This window comes from Chiroxiphia lanceolata, chromosome 11, assembly GCF_009829145.1.
Source record: "Chiroxiphia lanceolata isolate bChiLan1 chromosome 11, bChiLan1.pri, whole genome shotgun sequence".
Lineage (NCBI taxonomy): Eukaryota > Metazoa > Chordata > Aves > Passeriformes > Pipridae > Chiroxiphia > Chiroxiphia lanceolata.
The window spans coordinates 15,950,728-15,975,287 of NC_045647.1; the positions used below are offsets into that span (position 1 = coordinate 15,950,728).

At 44.3% G+C, this 24,560-nt stretch overlaps 1 protein-coding gene across 4 annotated transcripts; it reads right to left on the reverse strand.

Annotated features, from left to right (window-relative positions):
• Positions 1 to 1,949: 1,949 nt before the first annotated feature.
• Positions 1,950 to 18,854, reverse strand: ITIH4 (inter-alpha-trypsin inhibitor heavy chain 4). 4 transcript variants are annotated; one of them, XM_032699184.1, is made up of 23 exons: positions 18,746 to 18,854; positions 17,309 to 17,469; positions 16,968 to 17,072; positions 16,011 to 16,173; positions 15,796 to 15,906; positions 15,592 to 15,720; positions 14,602 to 14,718; positions 13,893 to 14,061; positions 12,778 to 12,894; positions 11,112 to 11,293; positions 10,070 to 10,252; positions 9,421 to 9,560; positions 8,639 to 8,793; positions 8,108 to 8,140; positions 7,754 to 7,810; positions 7,235 to 7,267; positions 6,763 to 6,813; positions 6,418 to 6,456; positions 5,820 to 5,933; positions 5,035 to 5,209; positions 3,471 to 3,625; positions 2,615 to 2,717; positions 1,950 to 2,289 (listed from the first exon to the last, which is right to left on the reverse strand). In XM_032699184.1, exons 1-23 carry the CDS (start codon positions 18,812 to 18,814, stop codon positions 2,214 to 2,216), a joined length of 2,637 nt encoding a protein of 878 aa, XP_032555075.1. In that variant the 5' UTR covers positions 18,815 to 18,854; the 3' UTR covers positions 1,950 to 2,213. The 4 variants fall into 4 exon arrangements, with proteins under 4 accessions (XP_032555075.1, XP_032555077.1, XP_032555076.1 ...); XM_032699186.1 differs by lacking the exon at positions 7,754 to 7,810; XM_032699185.1 differs by lacking the exon at positions 6,763 to 6,813.
• Between the last annotated feature and the right edge of the window lie 5,706 nt (positions 18,855 to 24,560).

The window sequence follows — 24,560 nt, forward strand, 5'->3', positions numbered from 1 at the left end:
GCCAACAAACAGGGACAATGCTGGTTGAAAGAGAAGTGTAAGAGAGATCTACTGTGAGATGTGGATATATCTGTTATTTTGCACTGGAATTAGAAATTACAGAATGCAAAATAGTCATTATTGTGTCTGCCTTCAACTCCTTGAGCAAGGGAAGGGAGTGTAGAAAATCAGAACTCACTCTGGGCCTCAGAAAGGGCAGGAGGAGAGTGAGTAAACATCAAATTAAAACACAATTCAAGTGAAGAAGAGTGGAATGGCACATCCTTATGGAATGGACAGCATACCTGGAGGGGAGAAGCCGCACTTACAGGAATCTGGGAGCTGCAGTAGCCAGGCATAGCAGCGACATCGGGCTGCTGCAGGAAACACAGACATCCCTGTGGGAACAGCCGCGAGCGCCTCTTGGAGACACGAGAAGCTCCTGAGCGGCGCCTGAGGCAGACAGACAAATCGGATCCAGCCTAGGGGACAGGGACAGCTCCACTGGGAAGTTGTGGAAAGAGGGGGGAAAGACCCCCAACTACGCACAAAGTTTTTATGAGGAAGGCCGGCAGCTGGTTCTCTTCCCATCCGTCCGGGTTAGCGGGATGTGCTTCTCTGCAGCCGAGGAGAGCTGCCCGAGCAGGGCAGGGGCTGCCCGGGGAAGGTCGGCACTGCGGGGCTTGGGGCCGCTCTCGGGAACGGCCCGCACACGCTCGAGCCTCACCCGAGCAGAGGTGCGCGGTGAAAGCTGCCCCAGCCGTGCCCCACTGCTCCCCATCAGGGCTGTTGCTCTCCCTGCAGGTGGCAGGCGGGGCAGGAGAGGGCACGTGGGCACCCTGCAACCGAAAGCAGGGATTTTTAAGTTGCAGGAAGTCCGCTGATGGAACGCAGGATCCACAGCACGTGATTCAAATCCCAGATTCATTTATAATGCAATCTTCTGCCTTGCAAATTGGGTAAGCCTGGTTTTGATGCAAGTGAGCAATCTGGCGTTCCCAGTTTCCAAATTCCACATTGTCTGTCGTGTAATTTGTCCAGCGAAATCACCACCTGCAAATCTGCATTTTGAAAGTCCAAGAAATTCACACAAACATATCTTGGCATCATGTCTGCGTGGTTCTTCTATAAAAACAGGCTTCTAATTACGTAGTTTGTTTATTGACTTTGGCAAGAAATTACTTCTCTTTTAGTACTTTGCTCTAAAATAATAAGGTTTTTCCAGTTATGTATTATTGGCAGGATAGAAAGCAACTTCTGTTAAACTGCTGGCATATTTATGGGTTCAAAGATACATAGGAACAAAAACTCTAAAACACAAAATAATTTTAGAATCAAAAGCTATGAACAAGCTGAAGACTAAAAGTACAACTTGGATTCCATGGGCAGAAGCTTCTGTGTGGGTGTGTTTACTCTGCAGTGTTACCTCCGTGCGTGGCAAGTTGGGGTTGAGTTATTCATTATTTGTGAAACATCTTCCAATGTTTGCAAAATGCTGTATGAAATGGTGCCAAAAATGGCTGCTAACTTTTGGGGCCAAGATGCTGTCTTTTGCAACCAGTCAGAGGTCTTTTTTGCAACCAGTGAACGACTGTTTTGCAGATGTTTTTAAAAGGGAACCTCAAAGACTTTGCAGCAGTGAACGGGACTGCAGCCAGTGCAGGTTTGTGGTCTCCAAATGATCCTATTTACTGCTGGTCTCATCAGATTTGAACTGTCTTACAGAATGACCTCCAAGAGAACCTTCATGCAGCAATGAAATAAAAAATGAGAGACATGATAAACAAATACTGCCTTAAATTTCTTGCTCTTTTCACAGAACACGTGGCTCAGGAACACTGTCACTTATACCTGGATAGAGGGTGCACATTTTAGAAATCTGTCCCTGTTGGCATGACTCATTTGTTGGCTTGGATGATGTTGCCACTGATTTTTATTTGGAAACCTAAGTCCATGTGTCCATATCAAACTGTGAGCTGATAATGTTGATTTTATTTAGTTCATTCACATAAATCTTCAACAACAATGGATTAGAAACCATTTTCAAACAGCAAACAAGCAGGCACAGTCTCATCTTGCAAGTAAAATTGTTTCCAGGTAAAATATTTGTGATATATATTTTACTATGTATATAGTAACAATAAGGCTTTAGCTGAGTGGTTTTCTTGATGAAAGTATCAAAAATACATGGAAGAGCATCATCTGCATAGTTTTCTTTCCCAGAAAATTTTTTCCTAGGGAGTTAGATCTATTGACCAGCAGGAAACAGGCCCACGGGCTGACTCAAGCCTGTAATCTTTCTTGTACATCCTGAAACAAAATCAAAACAAGAAGAACTGTGATAACAGACTCAAAGGGCAGGCCCAGAATTGCCCTGACGTGTGCAGATGGCACCAGGAGTCAGAGTTGCACCCAGGATATGATTATTCCTCCCATGAAACAGGAGCCTTGGGCCCTGTAGCATCACTTAACAAGCAACAAATTCAGGCTGTTAAGGAAAAATTCAAGTGCAAGTTATTTACACCGAAGAGGTGTGGTCATACAGACACACACTCCTCCAGTTTCATTTCTTTTGATCTCCTGTGTTTCCTGACAAAATACATCTCAAAGCACACACACCCCCCACGTGTGTTACCTGGAAACTTTGTGCTCAGATCCAGACACCGTTAGGAGTCTTTCATCAGCTCTCTGGTTGGTGTTGGAGTTATCCCTAAATTGTGCTTTTGAATAAAATTGACCTAAGCAGCAACAGACACACAAATTATTTAAAAATACCACATTGCTGGTCATTTAACCCAAATGGCAGCTCTAACTCCAGGAAAGCAGCTCTCTAGCTCAGAAAACAAACAAATGAAAGCTCCCTTAGCAAGTTAAGAAGATTCCTGTGTTTCAGCCGTGATCTCCTGTTATCCCTAACGCTCTCCACGGGGAGGCTCAGCCTTGCTCTGATGGGTTTTCACAATTTTTTTTTTTGTGGTTTTGGGAGATGCAGCCTCTCCATGTCCAAAGTTTCTGAAACAACTTCAGCTTTAGTCCCATCAGGATTTTTGGAGCCGAGACATTCAGGATCAGCTGGTTTCCATTTTCTAACCGTGATTGTTTGCAATTTTACGTCTGTTATTTGTGCTCCGTTACTTGACATCAAAAGAATTTGCTGCACAAATCATTGTCATTCCACAGCACTGGTGAGGTTAAGCCCAACTATTACTTAAGTCTTATTTTAACAACTCCTAAACCCATAATGGGTTCTTTAGGGTTGGGCCACTGGTGAGTGGAAAAGCATTGTGTTGTGTTTGCAGGGTCAGGCCTCCCCTCCTCACAGAGCAGGGTCTGCATTGCTGGGCAGTGAAAGTTACATGTCCAAAAAGAATAAATTAAATGCAAAGTTTCTCAAGAACACCCTGAAACAAACCCCCCCACTATATTCTCATTTCAGGAGCTTAGTTACAAGACCATCCTTCTTTGCCCCATACATCTGTAACAACACATACCCAGAGCTCCACTGACTTTGTCAGAAAAATGGTTGGTGTCCAAGAAATACAGCCCAAGGAAAACATCTGGGAACTTGACGAGGGAAATTTTCACTGTGACCGTGTCAGGCAGTGATGCTGTAAAGCTTCTTTCCTTTTCAACCGAGACTCTAAGACTGGGAAGTAAATTGTGACAGTATTTCAAATAAGAACATGAAGAAAGAATATGTATTTAACTAACTGATATCAGTTAATCAAAATAATTTAAGTTTTGCCTTTTGTCTCTTTGCAATTGCATTTTTCATGATCTGTTGGTGGCTATTTTTAAGCTAGGAAACATTGAGTAGTGTATCTTTTCTTTCTGTGCTGCACAACAGGTCTTGGAAACACACCAGCAGTGAAGAACCTTTTGCTGATGAATACACCTTATTATCCATAATGACATGAAACACTTGGATGGGGGGAAAAAAAAAGAATATTTTCTCACCATTTTAATGAGAAAAAAGGTAGACTAGATAAAATAATTCAGGCTAATTAATGAGCAAATAAAATACTTTTTGCTTGGCTATTCCACAAGTTTTTTCAGCCCCTGCCTTTCTTCTGACCCATTGATGTTATTGTGATCCCAGGTGGGCTTGCAGAACACAACTGTCACTGTCACTTGGGGCCCCCAAGTGCTGGTGTTCACAGTGCTGTGGGTGCCAGGGCTCGGCTGCTGGTTTGAAGCAGGAGGATCATTCTGCTTGGCAGATAAATTACACAGGGGTGTAAATCCAGCATGTTCTTGGCTCTGTTTGGACTACAAAAATAATTAAAAGCAGTTGTTGTAGGACTTGTTATTGTCTAGCACTGCCTGTAAGGGAGGAGCACTCTGTGTCCTGTCTGCCCCAGGCCAGCCGTGGATTCTTGGGGGTATTTATTCCAGCAATATAAAAAAGCTGGTGGAATCAGCTACACTCAGCTCTTCCTTGTGGTAGGAAAGGATCCTGCTCTAATTAGTCTGACAAATAAAGTCTACTTTTAAAGTGCCCCTTTTCCAACAGCAGGCATTTAGGTACAGACAGCTATTCCAACACTTTATGCCTTCCCATAAAAAATGTCGGCCACCCAGATGGGAGTTATTGCTAAAACTGAGGAGAAAGAGAACTCCAGCCTATGTGGAGCCAACTGCTGTATAAAAGGGACAGTAAATGTCAAAGCCATCACTTTGCAGTGCTTGCTCTGCTGCTGGAGGGACACAAAGTACCTCGTGGTGGCACCAGGGCTGCCACACATCACTGGGGGTCCTTTCCTTTGGAAGATAGAGACATGTTCTGCCTCTGATGTCGAAGCAGAAAAGCAGGCTGGTGGTGCAGTTGTTTTGTTTCTCTTCACACAGGCGTGGAGAATTAAAATCATACCTATTTTTTCTCCATATTTGAAACGGGGTATTATGGATGTACCCTGCTGCCGCTCACACTGAAATACTCACTGGATAAGAACATTTGTAAGCACTCACTTCAGGTAAATGGCAAAGTGGAGGCCTGAATGAACAAAGATCTGACACATTTTCAAGCTTAGGAAAGGACAGGGTGATGTTTCTTACCCCTGGATGGTGGAGGTGGCTGACTCTGTCCATGGCAGCCGAGTGTTCTCATTATTGTGGCTGACAACGATCCCGTCGGCGGAGACGTGGATTTGCACGGGGGGATTCACATAGTTAATTCTAAACTCCACAAACTGATTTGTTCCATCTCCAAGTTTCCCCATCACAGTCAGTCCTTTAATACCATTAATACAGATTTTTCAGGTGACTGTGCTTTTAAGGTGCAAGTGATCTTAATGAAACTGCTGCAGTTTTGTTGCTGAAACCACTTCAGGGTCTCAAATCTACTTTTGTGAGGCACAGTACCCACGGATTTCATGCCCCAAGGCTGGTGGGATCACCAGAGCCTGTTTAACCCTGTGTTGCCACCTCCTGCATGGAGGTATCTGTTCCATTATCAGAATAGGTGCCTGGGGCTGTGGCTCCTCTGAGTACAGGACCACAGAAAAACTGCCAGAGCACCTTTCTGTCACCACACAGGGACCTTGGGGTTTGGTCCTCCAAAGCCCCCAAGGACTGGGCAGCAGAAATCTCTAAAGACCATGGATGTGACATCAGGAGGAGGTGACCCACAACCAGACCTGTGAGAAGTGCCCTCAGCTGTTGCAACATTAATATTGCCTAATAGAAAGGCAAAAATTAACCACAGCCCCTCTGGTCAGTGCAAGGCAGCAGGTATGATATGGCCCTTCATGAAACAGGGTTATTTCCAAAGGCACCAACTGCTCTCACAGACCAAGTGACTCTCCTTGTCCTTGGTATTGGGGGTAACCTGGCTCACTCACCTTGCTCTGGATCTGACAGCAGGTGGACAGAGGGTTGCAGTTTTCCATCAATATTTAAACAGATTGTTTCACTCGGTTTGGCTAATTCCAGAAGAAATTGTGGATGTTCTTCGACTGAAAAGGCAGAAGAACAGCATCAGCATACAACAAAAAATCTAGTCTGTGCCCTCTGGATAGGCACAGCAAAAATACTTAATAAATTTATACCTAAGATATTAGTTATGGCTTTTAGAATAGATGATTAAAACCACAGTAATAATTATTGAAAACCACATCCAGACACAGCACCTTGAAATGAATGAAACCAATGGATTTTTAAATTTAGAGTTTACTCAGGACAATGAGCCCTTAAAAAAGCTGAGGCTGAAGATCTGTTGTACTGCATTTCTCTTGCTGGTTATGTCCTTGAGCCAGAGAGGCTTTCTCGTGGGATATGGAGATATTTTCTACTTAAGTGGAAAGAACCAGCTAAGGTTTGCAAGCAGAGGGAAAAGGTTTTCATGGAGTTGATGCATTTAGAAAGAACATTGCTGCATGGAAAAGTGTACATTACAGTTCTATTAATAATTGAAATGGGACTAAGATACGTATCACTTACCAAGAGCTTGTACTCTCACTCCGCCCATTAGCCTGGAAACTGAAACACTTAAAATTAGTAAGAAGAGTTCAATGAAACATTTTTCTCTGAGTCAGCTAATTAACCAGGAAGAACGCTGTGACAGAAGCCTTTTGAACAGAGCTCTGCGCTAATTTCTACAGAAAGCTTTGCTTAAAACAGGGTGAAAAAAGCCCAGCGTCCAGTGCCTGTTTCTCCTAGGATGGGCCGTGCCACGGGGACCGCTCAGCCGGGGCTGTGGGAGGGTTTGGAGCTGAGCTTTCAGGGCTGCCGAACCCCGCACAGCCACCCCGGCTCCTCCCGCCCACGCCCTGAGCCATTCATTACCTCCCGAAAACAGCTTCCGGCTGCTGCCAGCTTGGAGCTCAGCCCACCGACCTGAAATAAAAGGTTTTTCCAATGTTTTGTTGGTTTGGGGTCATGCCTTGCATCTCCCTCCTCACCCTTTGAAACAGGGAATCCCTCCTGCTCATTGCCCACTGGTATTTTTGGATACCCCAGGACTGGTAAATGACACCCATTTCCTTCAGCTTACTAATATATACTTTCCCCAATCATTCACATTTATTTTCAGGAGGTGTAGTAACATTTTATTTCTGAAAAGGGATCAAGATTGTTTTCAGAAGTTTATAGTTCATTATAAAATATCTGTGGACTGAAATACATCTAGTAAAAACTAAATTGTAAATCAAGTGGGCATTCCCAATCAAAATGTATTTATTAAAGCAACGTAGCTATGACCCTACATATGAAATGAACTTTATAGAATTATTCCAAATAAAAACAGAGGAACACTTACCAGGAGCTGATCCAGCCCTCATTCTAGAAGTAGCTGGAGAGAGAAAAGAGGGTATCTGTGATTTATTCATGATTGTCTCACATACCTCACAGGAGTGTTTCAAAGGTCCAGTCTGTAACTCTGTCTTCCTTTCCCACAGTGCCCTTGAGCAGCTGTGCCTGCCTGACCATCACACCAACACAGGGCTTGGCAGCAGCTACTGAAACAGGTGCTGCTGCAGAGATGCCCCAAACTCTTCTCCTCTTGCAGCCAGAGGGAGCTTTGAGGGAAGGGCAGCCCCAAGCCCTGTGTGCCCCCTGAGCAGGGCAGGACAGTCACTGGGCTGTGCTCCTGGTCAGGGACTGTTCTGCTGCTAAACTCCCTGGCACCACTTTGAAAGAGGCAACCTCCAGAGAACAGGGCAGCATTGTGGTTCCCTCAATACATTTCTGTGAAATGTAGAGCAAAACTAAGGCTCTTCACCTATAAAATTAATATTCAAATAAATACTATCCCCTGAAAGAGAGGGGGAAATAATACCTAAATCATCCTCAGAAGGCATTCCAAGAAGTCCGGAGGTGGATTTCTTGAGAGATGCTTCACACACGGTAGGAGGAAGCAGAAAGCATCATTAACACCATTCACTTGAAGAACTACTTTTCCTCAAGAGCAAAGACAGTTTTGGCCTTTGAGACTTTCTGAAGGGAATACTTTCTCCCTTGGACCATGTCATCCACCCAAACCCTGCCAGAGACCGTGGCAGGCTTTGCTTATGTTTTACTTCACATATTTTTCCAGATCTCAGATACTTCCCTCTATAGAACAAATAACTGTTTGTTTTTTCTTTAGAGACTATTATGGAAATATGCTACTGGAAAAGAAGAAAACACTTACTTCCTACTAGACGATTGCTGGGCTTCTCATTATCTAAGAGAAGGAAGAGGGACAGATTAGTGTCATACAGTCTACACTAAATGACTTTATCCATGTGCAAAACAGCAAACTGGGACAAGGCAGTGTTGGGCTTTAGGTGATGAACTTTTTTGTGTTAAAGGATGGGGAGAGAGTGCACCTGCAAGACTCCTGGAGAGGCCATGCCTTCCACCCACATTCATTTTTTAGCTACAGGGAAAAGTGTGGAACCCTTTTGCATCGGCAGGAATGTAATAGTAACAACTACCAAATTACCTTTGGTTAATATTTAAACAAATTATTTTCCATTTCAACAGTAGTGCCTGTTCTACCACTTCACCTTTCCAAAAAAATCCCGTATGTTTTGTTTTGAAAGGAAGCCAATCCCTGAAGTCCTGCCTCTGATGTTCCCCATTACTGTGTCACATCACTATCAAATGAACCTAAATGGAGGCCAACAACAAGTCAAGAGCAGCAGCCCGTTTCAGGGGGGCTGTTTGATGCCCCATTTACCAGCTTCAGTGGGTTTGTTTGCCAGCTCTCCCTGCTGCTGGTCAGCGGGTTTGGTGACCACCATGGAAGTGAGAGGTGTAACAAAGCTGTACTGCAGAGACAGCTCCAGGGCTTGTGCCTCCAGGGCCTTCTGGTCCTCTTCTGGGGCTGAAATACTAAAGTCTGTGTTAATGATGAAGAAATAACACATAGAGGATATAAACAAGTCATCTACAGATTCCTTTACATATTAGCTGTGTCTTGGCAGATACTTTTTATTATTGAAGGGTCAGCAGTTTGATTGGGATAACCCAACTGTTCACATGCTTAAAATTATGGAGGTGCTTAATTCTTTGCAACACTGGAGCCTGTGTGTCATTCAGATTCATAAAAATAACAGATACAAGATCAACGTATGTCTTATGGACATACACATTGTTCTTTTCACTAGCTGTAGCCATTTCCTTGTCTACAGACAGTATTTCTGGATGTGTAACAACAGCTCAACACAATCCATACAATTAAAATCTATTTCATGGTAATGTCATGAAGAATATTTTACACTATGTTTTTATATGTGTATATTTATATATACACATTTAATGATCCAGTGCTATCATAAACTGAAAGGCACCTCATACTCATCATACAGTAATGCAGTATTCTCCCAGTATCCCATGTTTTTGATACTACCTGGAGAAATATTCCTGTTTCTTTGTGTTTTCTGATCATGTACCTTGTGAATAAGGAATTTATGTTGTAAGAAGTTAGAAGTTTGTTACATGAACATTAAAATAACTTACGCTTTTTCCAGAAGCTGTTGAATGGTTAGGTAAGCCCACAGTCTCTCTATGAAATTCCCAAAGATGTATCTTTGATCTTGGAATATTTGCTCCTTCTCTTTGACGTTTGCTTCTTCCTTAAGAGTCAAGTCACTAGTGTGCTGAGGTGGGAGAAAACTGACCATCAAAAGAACAGTTCCAGGCTTTGCTTCTAGTCACATTATTAGACTTAAAGGGACATCTTTCTGTACCAAAGTGCCCTTTTTGTCCTTCAATTTTTTCCTTTCCCATTGGAAAATGCAACTCCAGACTACCAAAGAAGCATGTTGAAAAAAGGGGGTAATGAAATTGCTCTGCTTCAACACTTTTGAGATGAATAATTGAGATTTCCTACTTCACTGTAACAGTACAGACCTAAAAATGCTTGAAAGGCCAAAATATTATGGATTCAGGACTAAAATTGCTGTTTGCTAATTTGTGAATATCCTTCAAGTTTTTCTTTTGTAGCACATTCAGGAAGAGGAAATTGTTTGAATTCTCACGTGATTCCTAAAATGGGAAAACAGCTGAATGCCCAAACACGTACTGCACACAAAACACTTCTGGAAGTCTCCTATTGGGCCACAATAGACAGAAGGGAGAGGTATTTTAATTAGTAAACAACACTTACTGACTGAGCTTTAATTTCTACTGGCAAAAGATCCAGCTCATTCCTAATTTTTCCAGACACTACAATTTCAGATCCTTCAAAAAACAGTGCGAAATTGTTCTTGGTTAATCCCTCAATGGCATTTTCTGGATACTGCATTTCAATTTTCATTAGTATTGGTGTAGCCACCTCTTGATAAAAGCCCTAAAGAGAAGCAGAGAGAGAGAGAACACATGCAAATGACTGCAAAATAATGCAAAGCAATATGATGAATGTCTAAAACACCTTTAAAAAGCTTTTTCTTCAGTAGTGCAGGACTACTGCAAACTTAGAAAAAAAAATTGATGTTTCTTCCTGAAGTTCAACACACCTTCTCCAGCCAGGCTGGCCATGCCAAATCAGCTGTATTCCCCATGGAAATTCAAGCACCCAGGAAGCTTCCTCATTGTCACCATCCCACCCCAGTTGGGTATTTTGCTTTAGCCCCTTTTCACACCTGATTTTTAAATGCTTGACAAGATTAAAATTTCTCTTTCTGGGCTGGGGCTGGCATTACACGAATCCAGCCTCTGCACAGCCATTCAAAACAGGTGGAATTGGCTTCCCAAAAGAAAAGAGAATGTCCCAAAGTTATAACCCCTCTCCAGATGGACAGGGAAGACCTGATGGAACTGCACAGTTTGTCTGTAGGTGCCTCAGGTTGCCTGTTGAATTTGAGGGAAACCACAACAAGCAGCTTTCAGGGCTGGTACTTCAAGTGATTCGAAATCAAACCCAAGAACAGAAGTTCTTCCACCATCACTTCCCCTGGACTATTTGTCTTTTTGCAGAAATGGGTGAGTTTCCTGGTTTGCCTGGATGCAGCTGATTTGAGGAGAATTTCTACTTTGAGTCACGGTTAGGGTACAAACCCTCAGATCAAAGTAGCCTTCCTTCCTCCCCAAAATTAACAGGTAAAGTTAAACCCAACATTTCATCCCAGAAAATCTATGGTTTTGCTGCAAGGACTAGCCATAAGCTGTAGCTGATAGATGGTTTTTCTGGCATACTCCTTACTCCTGACCTGGAGCTGCAAGGCTGCATCAGCATTTTCATATATACGACGTGCTATTCCCCCATTGCTTAGGGCCATTTTCTCCAGGAATTTATAACTGACATCAAACCCAAAGCCAAGGCAGAAAAGAGCATATTTCCCATTGATTGCTTTCTGAATGTTTTCTTGAATCTCTTCCACATTTGTCTCACCTGTAATCAAAACAAAAAAACATATCATTGTTGGTTTGGGCTTTTTCAAGTATCAAAAGACAGCAGCAGGTTTAATGGGAAATTCTGCCTGAAGGTTTTAAAAATATTTCAGAATAAAATAGTAGAAAGACACAGGGCAGAATACTGTTAAATGGAGATGAAAGCACCACTCTGCATATGGAGTGCCAGAACATGATTCTTCCCCTTAATGATTTTTACTAACTTCTACTGATGTCATCATGGCTAAGTGCAAAATGATTTACAAGATTACAGGATCCAGAGGAGGATTTTAGGACAGAAGGGATACACGCTACAAGTTAACAATGTGAGGGGTAGATTTGTGGGGAAGACAAATACCATTCATAAAAATTATGTGTGTCAGTTCAGAGAAGAAGGATTGGTTAATAGTGTAATTCCAACAAACTGTCAGTAAGCTCAGCCATGCTCCTCTCCCAGCCCCTTTGGTGACAGAGGGAAAGGGTTTTCACACCATCTTATCCCATTTGAAGAGCTGCAAATGGCCATGTATGGAGAGCTTCTCCATCAGTGTTTCCAGGCAGGAACTGTCACTGCCTGTAGCAATATCGTGGGAGCACATCAGATTTTTCCCTTTCAGCTGCTTTTCCAAGGAAGACTGTGTGCAACAACACCGGGTACTCCACCCCAGCCTGATTTCTAACAACTGCTGGATGTGCAAGGCACTCAGGAGTATTGGAGACTCACTGTGGCTGTGCTGAGTAGGCAGCACTGGGAACTGAATTTTATTTAAAAACCCAGACAAATAAACCAACCCCAAAGCAGAATGACTCACACAATCCAAAAGGCAGACTGATCTTATTAGAGGGCTTGCAGTTGGATTAATATTGCTGGCCTTGGAGAGATGCTGGTGCCACAAAACACTTGGACAAGCCCCTGTTCAGCACAAGGGATGTTTGTGCCATTGCACTGGGAGTTACTGCTTATTTCATCCAATATTTCTAACTCAATCCTCTGTTTTGTGCTGTCACAGCTGATCACTAGTTAAGACATGGGAAAGAATACAAAACAAGAAGCACCTTGAAAATATCTTAAGTTTGGGGCAAGGAGGGTGAAGAAACAATAAACCAATACCTCCCAAATGGGACTGCACATAGTACATGCAAAATATCCATGTTTTCTCTTTAGGTATTTTTCTTTCATATTTCAGCTGTGCCTGGAGGATCTCCAAAAATTCCCTCGAGTTTATAAGCTGGGAAGCCAGTGGTATTTAGCAAAACAATTCCCAGCTAAAGGACAAGAAGTCATGGGCAGGAAGGCTCTGCCATCACTCCTTACACCCCATGGCAGAGCCCTCTCATAATCTTCCTCTCCAGATCCAGCAGTAGCTAAGCCAGAGTATTCCAAAGCTCTTCTGAAACACAGGCTGAGTCCATCAACACCTGGGATGCAAGTGTAAAAGACAAAAAAACGCAGGGGAGAGAGGACTGAGGGCAGTATTTACTCACCAGAAGTGGGCTGGCCATCTGTCAGCAGGATAATCATGGACACACTGCGCTCTGGCAGGTTCTCAGCTTTGTCCAGCGCCCCCACAGCAGTCAGCAGGGCACCATTGATATCTGTGCCTGCAAAGAGAAGGCAGGAATCACTCACCTAAACTGGATAATCACCCAGAGAAACCGGTGCACTTCATTTGCAGAACTGTTTAAAGTTTTCTGCAGGAAGCAAAATCCTTCTGAGAGACGAGGATTTAGGGGCTGGGCCCACTGGGCTTAATTGCTGTGTGTTATGTTGCAATGGCAATGCCAGGGTGTTCTTTTGGGAGCATTTTCCACACATACGTCATGGGAAATATAAACATGCCTAGAGCCTTTAAAAAGGGCTTAAATAAACACCCTGTCATCTGTTAATCTACATTTAAGAAAAGTTTCCCTGCATTATCTGAGAAGTCAGAGAAGTCAGAGCTGGGCACGGGTGGGTTTATTGGTGTTAGTGCCCGGGGTAAGAAAACCTCTGTTAATACCAACAGTGTAACAGTGCAGGAGACAGAGCCCAGGAGAGGTGCTTAAAACTAAACAGTAACACCAGGCACACTGCCTGATGCAACAGTTGAAATGCCACATGCCTATTTTGCCTGTTTTGTTTCTGTGGTGTGGCTTACAAGGGAGTATAACTGTGGATGTGGTTTTGTTTTGGGTTTTTTGTTTGTTTGGTTTTTTTGTTGTTGTTTTTGTTTACAAGGGGATCCCATATATTAAAAAAATCAGCAAACTGCTGTCAAATGTTGAGTGAATTGCCATTTCTCTGTAGAAAAAAAATGTGCTATCAGGGAATCTTACAGTTATCTCTGTGGTAAAAATTTGAAATAAAACTTCATGGCTTGTATGGTTCATAGATTTGATGCAACCACCTCTTTATATACATATATATATAATAATATAATCATTAGTCCATCCACTCCCAGCCTTTCTCTCCCACTCATCGCTTATAAATACTAAAAACTGTCTGACTTGCTTTGTAAGCACTGATTTTAGCTCAGGGGCACTGTATAACTAATAAACCCAATGATTTTCTCAGCAGTTCATTCTGTTGGGTGCATATTTGTGGTTCCAAGCAGGTTTACCTCCCCTGGCAAACAGAGTCTGCACGAAAGCAGCAGCACTGGCCACGTTCTCCTCGGTGGCTGGCAGCAGGGAGCTCTTCCACTCCTCCACTCTGTTGCTGAAGGTGATAAAGCTGAAATGATCCTCAGGCCGGAGGTCTTGCAAAATCTTCAACAGGGCATCCCTTGTCTGTTCCAAAGAGAAAATCACTTTGATTATTCCTGCTTCTCTGCCAGAACTGGGATTGGAACTGCAGTGTGATAAGGAGGGGTTCTCTACAGTGTTATTCCAGATGCAGCTCAATGCCTTTATTAAACCTTAATGGTGTTTTTTAAGCTGAAACCATCAGAAATGGCCAAATCACTTACAGACACAGAAAAATCATCTATGAGGGCTGTAGGGGGCTTGTCTGCTCTCTAACAGAGCTACACAGGTAAAACAGAAAAATGAGTTCTTTAACCTCATTGAATAAAAAATTAGAAGCAAAATATTCTGCAAAGATGGAGACAGAAGGCACTCTCTGCCCTAATGTTTGGTACCCACAAGACTAGCTGTGTCAGACAAACTTCAATCTGTGCATATGTGTTTTCAGGCACTTCTGTAAGTCTGAACATTTTGCTGTGCACAAAACCAGCATGTGTTTCAAAAGAGAAATTGCCAGTCAGTTCCATGGAAGGCTGGTGTGGGTGTCCCTGGTGCAAGCAGAGGTCATGCTTTGAGGGAAGTTACCTGTTCGATTTTCCTGCCTGCCATGGAGCCACTTCGGTCTATAACAAAGATGACATTTTTGGGAAACACTGGCATTTCACTGGGTGCAAAGTAATGCACAAAGTACCCATTGACAATCTGAAACACAGAATGTGAGATCACCTGTGAAATTACATCTGAAGAAATAAATATTGCATTTTAAACATTCTGGCATAGCAAGAAGACGGGAGGGGGAGGATCATGCTCAGTGTTCTGCTCTTCTTGATAAGCCCAAATCAAAGAACTTAAATTAAAGAAATTGAAATGTGTCTCCTAGCTGGAAGCAAGACCGTCTGTAGAGAGCAAATTACAAGAGAGCAGCATACAAACATATATCAGACACCTCAGTGCCATGTGTGTGATATATCCATATTATCACTGTATATCACCTTAGCTCTTTATCATGCCTATGAGCACATCTCTGCTCAGTGACTGTGGCTTCCATCTTTTAGCACATCCCTGCATACTTCAGTACTTAAATGGTATGGAAACCACTGTACTTTATTCCCTAGAATATGCATCGGTCCATAAATATTTGTTAAGTTCCTGCTGTCTTTAGTTATGCCTCAGTTATCACAAAAGCCTCAAGGAAACCAAGCATTCATAGTTATATGAATCACGGTCCTCAAAACTTCATTTACAAGAAGCCACAAATACACCTTAGATCAGCCAAAACAGTAATAAAAAAGAATGTAAAGAGACATCTATGAAGTACCAATATAGATTTGGTATTGAAACAAAATTTGAAAGATTGTTTTTCTTGGGTGATCCATTCTTGCAACATGTCCAGTGTCTCTGGGGCTTTACTGAGTATCCCTTAGCTCCTGCTGACCCTGGATTAATGGAAAGTGCTTTTCCTCTCATTCTTGGTGTTTCAAAGCAAATGTTGCTGTTTTGCTGATTGCACTTCACATTCAGACCTATCTATGATCTGAAAGCATTCTTATTTCTATTTCTTTTTTTTTTTTTTACCTGTATATCACCCACAGTGGCTTCTCTCTTAACATCATAACGCACAACAAAATCGCCGTTGAGGAGAGTTTCGTCGAGTTCAGGGTTTACCTTCTGCTGATCTATAGTTGGCTTAAACAAAATATGAGCCTGCAAAGCAATCAGAAGAAAAGTTTTAAAGCAATGCTACTGACAGCTGGCAACACCTGGCAGCTGCTGCCTCACCTTGGTTTCGTTCTGCACTTTGGTGAGCGCCTCAGTCAACTCGTTTGTCATGAAGGTGCTGTCTGTCTCCAGGAAGCGAATGCCCTGGGGCTCGAAGATGTGCACGTCGATCTGAGGGCAGAGAAGGATCCAGCATCAGCACCTCAGAGGGAACACAGCCGTACCCCAAACCCACAGCACTGCCCCCTGCCCAGCCCTCACCAGGACAAGCTCACCTGGTAGTGCTTCACCAGCTGCTTCGGCCGCACCTTGATGAGCAGCTCGAACTTGCCCAGCTGCCGCTTCAGCAGCTCCTCGTACGTCAGCTCGAAGGTGACTTTGCTGGCGGCCGCGATGCTGACGGACACGTGGAACAGCTCCAGCTTTCTGTCTCTGATCCTGGGGGTGGAGAACAGGGATTTACCTCCTGCGGGGAAGGTTTCCTTGTGGTGGCCGGAGTTTGTGAAGTGTGCGAAATAATGGCCAGGGGGCCACATGGGATGAATAAAAAAAGAGTAGCAGTAAATCCTGTTCATCATAGAGAAGATTTTTTGCACTGCAGTCACTATTATAGACATCACATACATTACACTAATGTGCCATGGGTGCAAGCTGAGAAATGGAGCAGAAACCCCTGCATGCCTCAGACTGGGATCAAGCAGAGCTGTGTCTGAATACCTGGGAAGCACAGATTAAATGTACCCTGAAACTGTGATATCCGCTCGAGTGCCATGGTCCTCTGGGTTTGTGGGGAAGCAGACTCAACACTGAGCATCATCCTGGCATGGGAAGGTGCTCTTGCATGACAGAGAGCCAGGTTGGATGGATCTCTGAGAAACCTGCTCTAGTGAAAGGTGTCCCTGTCCATGGCAGGGGCTGGAACAAGCTGGTCTTTAAGGTCCCTTCCAACAGATCATTCTATGACAGCAAGTTCCATGGAAATGCTAAATGGTGACACTTCCCACTGGAGCCCGTTGCAGGACCAGATATAAATCATATTTATATGGATATATATCTATATGTGAAAAAAAAATATGTATACACACACACTGTCCCTCCCACCAAGAACCCAAGACTGATTTCCACATTTGCCCCCACTGGCAGGTGACTGGCTCCAGGGTTCAACCTGCCCCCAGCCAAACCAGGAGCCAAGGAAGAGTGTTGGATCAGCCTTACACAGAACGGCAACGTACTTGACGAGGCCGGCGCTCTGCCCGCGTGAGACTGCGGTGTCATATTCCTTCTGAGCAGCAGCTTTCTCCTTTATTACTCCTGGGTATACTTTACCATCGATGGACCTGTTTGGTTTCCATAAAAATTTAATTAATATCAGAAAGTACACGCTGGGGAAAGAAACTCAACAGAAGTTTCTTTGTGGCCGTACTTTGTGGCCCTCGGGGCATGAGCAGGGGGTGCTGTTTGGGTCCCACGTCCCTCCCCACCCAGGAGGATGTCAGGAGCCACCAACACAGTGCAACCCTTCTCCAGCCCCCAGAGCTGCCTCCTTCACACCACAGGTAAGGGCTGGGCCTACATGGAGAAGTTGGTGATGAAGGCTGTCTTGGGTAACTCCACTTCAAAGGTGGCCTCTCGGGACTCGTTGGCTCTGTTGACAATCCTGCTGGTGATGACGGTGTGAGCGAATCGTGCCGTGACCTTGCAGTCCACATGGAGGCTGTAGATTTCAATAGCAGGCTGGAAAAGAGTAAACAGGGTGAAACAGAAACACTCTGGTTTTGCTCCTAAGCAGTCCTTACCTGAGTGATGTTGTTCGGGAAAGTTTGATGAAGGAATGAACTGTTAGAAAGTCTGGCTGGAAGGGGGGAGAGGCTTGTCCATGACCAGTCTGGCCATCTGCTTATTCACATCTCTGCAGCCACAACCACTGCCCCGTGCAAAATCTGCAGCTACCTCTGTGCATTGTTGTCCCACATAAGGTCCTGGTAAGCCTTTTTCTGTGCTCTTCTCTCCTCAGGGTACAGCGAAGCAGCTACTGCATCACCCCAATACATCACTCAAGATTAATCTCAGGAAGATCAGAAGCCTCTTTAAGCATTTGACCCATGGGACAGGCCCTGCTTTTTGAATGACTATTTACTTACTCTCTCAGCTGTTGACTTTGCTGCCTGTTTTCCACCTTATGTCCTATACAACACTTATCAAGTTTGATACCCCACATGGGCCTCCAACCCCTCACTGGTTGCACAAGCAGAGAGGCCCTTTAATAGCAGCCAGTGGCCTCTTCTCAGTTATGGCACTGGCCAAAGCTCAAAACTTTACCCCAGCTAAATATGGCCATTCCACACAAAGCTGTGACCACAGCTCTGGGCTCGGGCATCAGGGCAGGAGGTGCCACAGCCAGCGCTGGGTGAGTGATGGATGGCTGCTCCCGTTTTCAGTACATGTGGCCAGGGTGTGCCCTATCTCCTGATGCCTACTGAAAATCCAGGACAATGGGATAAAACCCCAAAATATTCATTGAGAGAACAATGTTCTGATCCCAGCAGTTCAGGTACCTGCCCCTGCCCAGGCATCCAGAGATGATACAAAACACAGTTTGTCTCTCCAGACAGTGCAAGGAACTGTCTACTCTCCTCTTTACCATTCCATATAAATTATTAAACACCTGTCAGAAACCTCCTGGCACTGCAACAGTCCTTATTTGGTCCTGTGTCAAGCTCCAAACTTCATCTGGTGGCCAAGGCAGAGCCACTGATCACTCAAATTTGATATCTTACATCCCTGAGAAAGAGCATGATCAGACACATCTGCAAATGCCTCCTGCCACGTTTGTACTGTAACAGCCCAACAACCAACCAGAAAGGTCTTAAAAGAACACAAAGCTCTGAAATCCCAACCCAATCCACCCAAGGCTCCCCAGGTGGTGGTTACCAGAGGAGTTACCTGGCCAGCTACTGCGATACCACCAGAGCAGCAAACGAGATATTGATAATAAAAATAGAGCAAATACCTTCTGAGCTTCTGCTAATACTATGAGTGAGGAAAAGACCAGCAATGCAAGCAATGTTCTCTGCTCCATTTTGGAAAAACAAATTTTCAAATGAAATCTCTATTTGTCTTAATCGGTTAATGAGTAACTTGTAGTCGGGAATATCATGTAGACTTTGAAGAAACTTAATATTTACCTGTTAAACATAAGTAAAACTTGGTTAACGCTTCTTTTTCCAATAGATCTTTGCTATTAAACATTATAATTTTAGTGTTCCATAACAGAAAGTTAAGAAATCCTTGTGTTTCCTTTTTAAACTTCGATCTCACCATGTCCTGTGAAATCCCACAGGCAGATGAACTGGTCTGTGCAGCAAGATGCAGGAATCTCTACCATATTCCTCAGCAATAATTTGAAAGAGAACATCCTTAACATTATCTCAAGCAGCACTTCAGAGATTTGGAGACTGCCAGGAGATGAGACATGCAAACCAGATTTTACAGCTGATGGCTTCTTCAACCTTTGTACCTCCCTGCCCAATTGGCCCATGACAGGTACAGAGCAGCACTTGTGAAACACTCCTTTTGGCTGCTTTTGACAAGCAATGATCTTTGGTAGGTGGTGCCATTCATTGTCCTAAAGTAACACAAAAATCCTGTGGAAATACGAGCATCTGTGTTTGCTTCATGGCTATTTTACAGACAAAGTGTCCAGATGGAGAGCCAGCTTCTGGTGGCCTTGGATTTGTGAGGAGACACTAATGCAGGGCTTGATAATTTATCACTCACCCAGTTCACTATAATGTGCTGAGCACACCCTGGCCTTACAAGGCTCGTGCTTTAAATAACTCTTTTAAAAAATAAACTTCATTTCTCCCAGGCAGGCTGTTTATACTACTGGCAAATTCTGTAGTCTTTATAGCAAGACATGTAAATATATATATATTTTAAGAGAAAAAAATTAAACTGTTATACATTTGATTAACTTGTACAACTTGTGTAATGCTTTAATCCCTTAAAATATACAGGATTATACACTTAGTGGCCTAAGAGGTGCAAGAGCCAAAGCTTTAGCTTTAATTAAGTGGATCTGTCATTAGTTTTCTAATGCCCATGTGTAAAATCCCATGGATGTTAAAGAGCTGCTTTCACTGCACACTTTTAGGCTGCATGGTCAGCTCTGCCCCACTCCCGGGTGCCTGGGGCAGGCCAGCACCTGGGAATCCTGTGAAATCCCTTCCACATCCCTCTGGGGCCTGCTGAAGCAGCTGCAGGAAGATCCTCAGGTTCAGCCCTGTCCCCAAGTGGAGCACCAGGCCCTGTTTCAGTACAAACCCTGCCACAGCCATCCCTGCTGGGTCCAGTGCCGCTGCTGCTGGGACACTGGGCACAGTCCTGCAGCTCCCACTGCTTCTCGCTCTGAAGAGTGAACATGCTGGGAAACGACTCCAGGTCATCCTGGAGGAAGCATCTGAACTCACCATCACAACAGAGGGTACTTTTGAGTGCAAAGTTACCTAAAAACTCAAACCCTGGGGCTTTGTTCAGGCATTCCTCTATCCATTTTCCCTGAGGTCTCAGGTCCATTGTCACACTTTCCATGATTGGACTGATAAGATTTGCAAGGATGAAGAAAAAATTGATAAAAAAATTCTCCAGGTAGCTTTGTATTTGTGCCTCTCCCCTACAACTATCTCCTGTCCTGCAGCAGCAGCCAGTATTTTTTCCAGGAGCAAGCCTGGAGACAGGGGAGGATTCCTGTGATCCATACAGGAGAGCACAGACCTTGCTGTCCCAAATGGGGAGTGACTTTGCCCCAGGAATATGGTTTTACCTCCAGTGTGTATCTTTTAGATGAGATCCACCTTAAAAGACAGAAAAACTATAAGAGATCCCCAGTCCTGAGAATTTCCTGTCCCACTGGGAAGCATCATAAGTGATTGAACCTGATGACATTGTGAAAATAAAGTTGTTAGCTAAATCCCAAGTTTCTGGCAGGTGACTTTGCTCCTCTGTTGCATTTGTGCTGCAAGTCTGTGGGACAAAGAGGTTTCTGTGCTTTGCTAAATTGGCAGCAACATCCCTGAAACAGAGTCTGGAACACAGCACCCCCCTCTCCTGCCACCCCACCTCCAAATCTGCAATAGTCAGTCCCTTGTATCACACAAAAGAAAGCAACATTTTGCCCCACTTGTCCTTCTCCATCATTTTTATAGCTATTGAACAAGCTCCTGCCAACTTCTCAGGGTAGATTAATTAAGAAGGGTTTGTTAAATCCATTGCAGGGGCAGCTCCAGCATTATTGGGGCCAGAACTCTTTTCCATCATGACTTTTTTCATGCTCTGGAAAGATCTTTCTCAGGGGAAAAGGCTGTACCAAGGTACCTGTGAGGAGCCTGGCCTCCATAGAGAAATCCTGTCCAGCAAAACGAGGAGGCAAAGTCTGAGCTGCAAATGATAATCCTTGAAAGTGAAGAATATGGGGTAAGGCAATGCACCAGCAATATCCTTAAGGAAGCTTTCCCCTTAAATCCAAAGGATTTTGCTGCTGCCTCACATGAGCTCTGCTCCGCAGCCTCTCTGAGAGCTGTGTGGGCATCATCATGTTTTATCTGTCAAGTGTTTGGGGCACAAAAGGCAAATATAATTTTTCATGGTGCACAGAGACATTTGACATCACTTTTACCTCTTCATCACATCCAGCCTGTGTAAAATTAAAGTAATTCCCTAAATAAACATGTCACCTACCTTACTGTCCCTGGATGGGCTGCAGGAGGATGCTCCATGTTGGACCACAAAGATCCAGCTGAGAGGAAACACTCCAGGTTTTGGGGAAAGCAGATTTGATGTTTAATGCAGCAAAGCAAGAAACAAACAGCATTGCAAAAAAACCAGCTCCCAGTCAGGGCGGGCCAGCTGCTATACAGGAACACTTGGTGGGGCGGGACATGGCAGCTGGGTCTGTCGCCACATTTCTCACTCAATCCTGTGGGACGTGAGGAAAAAGCCACTGGGAAATGGGCTTAAATCCCTCCTTTGGTGCTGGTGCACTCTGAGGGTGCAGCATCTGCCCTCCCAGCAGAGCTGTATGAGGGGAAATCACGGCAGTGCTGCCCTGAGGGGTGTGAGGGGGGAGATGTGAGGGAAGGCCGTGAGGGGAGAGATGTGAGGGAAAACCGTGAGGGGAGAGATGTGAGGGAAAGCTGTGAGGGGAGAGATGTGAGGGAAAGCCGTGAGGGGAGAGATGTGAGGGAAAGCCGTGAGGGGAGAGATGTGAGGGAAAGCCGTGAGGGGAGAGATGTGAGGGAAAGCTGTGAGGGGAGAGATGTGAGGGAAGGTCATGAGGGGGAACCCGTGAGGGGACAGCCAGAATTAATCCGAGCCTAAACCGAAATGAGTCACCACAGTGTGCCAAGGTGTGTCCAACAACCTTTTTTTATTAAACCATTGTAGCAAACACCGTCCAACACATAGAAAGAAAGCACGTAATAAAAATGAACGTGGAAGTTTTACCCTTTGACTTGTGCATAATCCCTCCTTAATGACTTACAGTGGAAAATAGCTGCTTGAATCTACAGTGACTCTAGTGTAAGGGACAGAAGTTTGGGAAAACGTTACAACAATCATCTGGGTGAGACACATCCAGGTCTGCTGTCAGCCAAAGACGCTCTTGGCCGGCTCATCCTTTGGTTTCTCAAAGACCGTTTCAGTCCCTGTCCGAGCCCGGCTGAACACGGAAGGTGCTGCGGAGCCCATTTGTTCTTGGAAAAGAAAACCAGGAGAGACAATCAGTGAAGAAGCACCCAAATTTGGTAAGTGAAACTAGTGCTGCTGGAGTACATATATACATATTTGATAAATACTTCATCTGTCCATCAGTTCCCCAAACCTTAAAGCACAGTGTTCCCACCCCGAGCACAGGGCAGCTGACAGCACCTGTAGGTCACTACCACTGACTGGCCCCAAATCCCTGCAGATGCTTTAGAAATTTGGGAACTACTCAAGTCCAGGCTATTATGCTGAAAAGGGGTTAAAATTCATCATTTTCCCCTATACTAGTGGTAGAAAAGCAATACAAAGCCAGAGTACCAGGGGTGTTCTGTGCAAGCAGCCACTCTCTTCTATCTCCCCTCCTGCCCTATATTCCTCCCAATTTCTGCAGAATCTCAAACACATAAAATTCATCAAATTGAGAGGCCAGAAATCCCCTAACCCATGGACCAAGCCTCTGATCCTCAACTTGAGCAGTCATTGACATTGATGATAGTCCCAGGGCTTGGTTTGGCTCTCCTTCCCCTTTCATCCAGACAAGGATAACAGCACCACCAAGCAGAGCCCAGCTGGCTCCTGATGGACCCCAAATCCCTGCCCAGCCAGGCCCTGTGGTGAGCACACTGCAGGCTGCCGATCCACTGGTGACTCTATCACTTGTCTTTGTCTTACTTTGCTTAATAATTTCCATCCCAGAGACTTACCACACTGCCTCATCACTTGGTAGGTTTTGGATTTAATTTCCTGGTTTTTGGCAAGGTTTCCTCTGGCTCCTTTGAGGTCTTCTTCCTTCACTGGAGGACGCTTCTTTTTCACAGGCGCTGGCTAAGAAACAAACACATTGCCCAGACATCAGTATTTTGGGTTTGAAGCACAGGGAACAAAGCTGCCTTAACTCAAATGCTACAACACACAGAAGTGCTAACACAATATTCCACCAATTTCAATTCTGAGCCTACACACTCAGCTAGACCAGGCCTTTGCATAACCAAAATTTCACTGCTCTTCCCAAAATCTGTTACCATTTTGCTGTTCTGAAACTGTCTTCTGATTGCACAGCCTTTGAAAGAGCAGTGGATTGTTTAATTAAAAAAAATAATTGTTTTTATCCTTATATTTTTTCTGTCCAGCCCTGCTTGATCATTCTGCAAGTACTGATTAGTAATTCGAGAATCTGTCACTATTTGGGAAGGAAAAACCACTTCATTACTAAATTGGGCTTGTGCCTCAGTCTACTCACTACTTCTTCAGGAAACTGGTCAGAGAGATTAAGAAGCCAGACTTGATTTAGTTGGAATAAACACTAGACCCATCATAGTTATCATCTTAAATTTAGGGAACAAAAGTATCTGAGCTCTCAACAGGGCTGTCTACAAGCATGTACTGAACACATCTGAAACACTGGGCTCAGAACCCAAAGAAGGAGAAGGAAATCTAATACAGAAACAGATGCATCATCAGGTGGTGCACTGCAATGGCCAAGTACTAATCTGTTTACAGTTTATTCTGCTAGAAGAAAATTTGGATAACACTGCTTCACATCAGCCTATCTCTACCTTTAATTAGCACTCCACAGTCAGACACAACTTCACTCAGCAGCAGGCAGCACCACCAGCATTCCCCCCCTTTGCTTTACTATTTCATGGACAGACTTCCAAGGTTCCAGCCAGCAGCCCTCATGGCAGGATGCAGGGACACTGGGATGTGATTAAAAAGAAGAGAAGACCCACACACTCCAACTGGAACAGGTCTGCACACTGAACCATCAACTAAAACTTCTCTGATATTTGGGTTCTGGCAGTGGTGGAGCCCGTTCAGGCATTTCCAGGCACTGACTGTGAGGCTAAAAGGGGTTGTGGAGTGAAACGAATCCCTCAAGACCTACAAATGGCTGGAGCAGTGAGTACCAGGGAGTGTGCACAGCCAGTGCATGCCTGCCTGGATCTTGGTCGGGTGGGCTGGCTCCACGGGGGCCTTCAGCATGTTTTCTGCTGGCTGTAAATTCCTGGGAGTGCTCAGAATAGCTCACTGTCAATCCCATTTGCGTGTGGTGTGGGAAACAAAAC

Bases quoted from the DNA above. Each gene is read 5' to 3' on its own strand.
- ITIH4 (XM_032699184.1), bottom strand. From the start codon at position 18,814: ATGGAGCAGAGAACATTGCTTGCATTGCTGGTCTTTTCCTCACTCATA. The intron at 15,907-16,010 runs GTGAGCTTGTCC...CTCTGCCCTCAG, and splicing joins AGCTGGTGAAGCACTACCAG to ATCGACGTGCACATCTTCGA. The intron at 5,210-5,819 runs GTGAGTGAGCCA...ATGGTATTAAAG, and splicing joins GCTGTCAGATCCAGAGCAAG to GACTGACTGTGATGGGGAAA.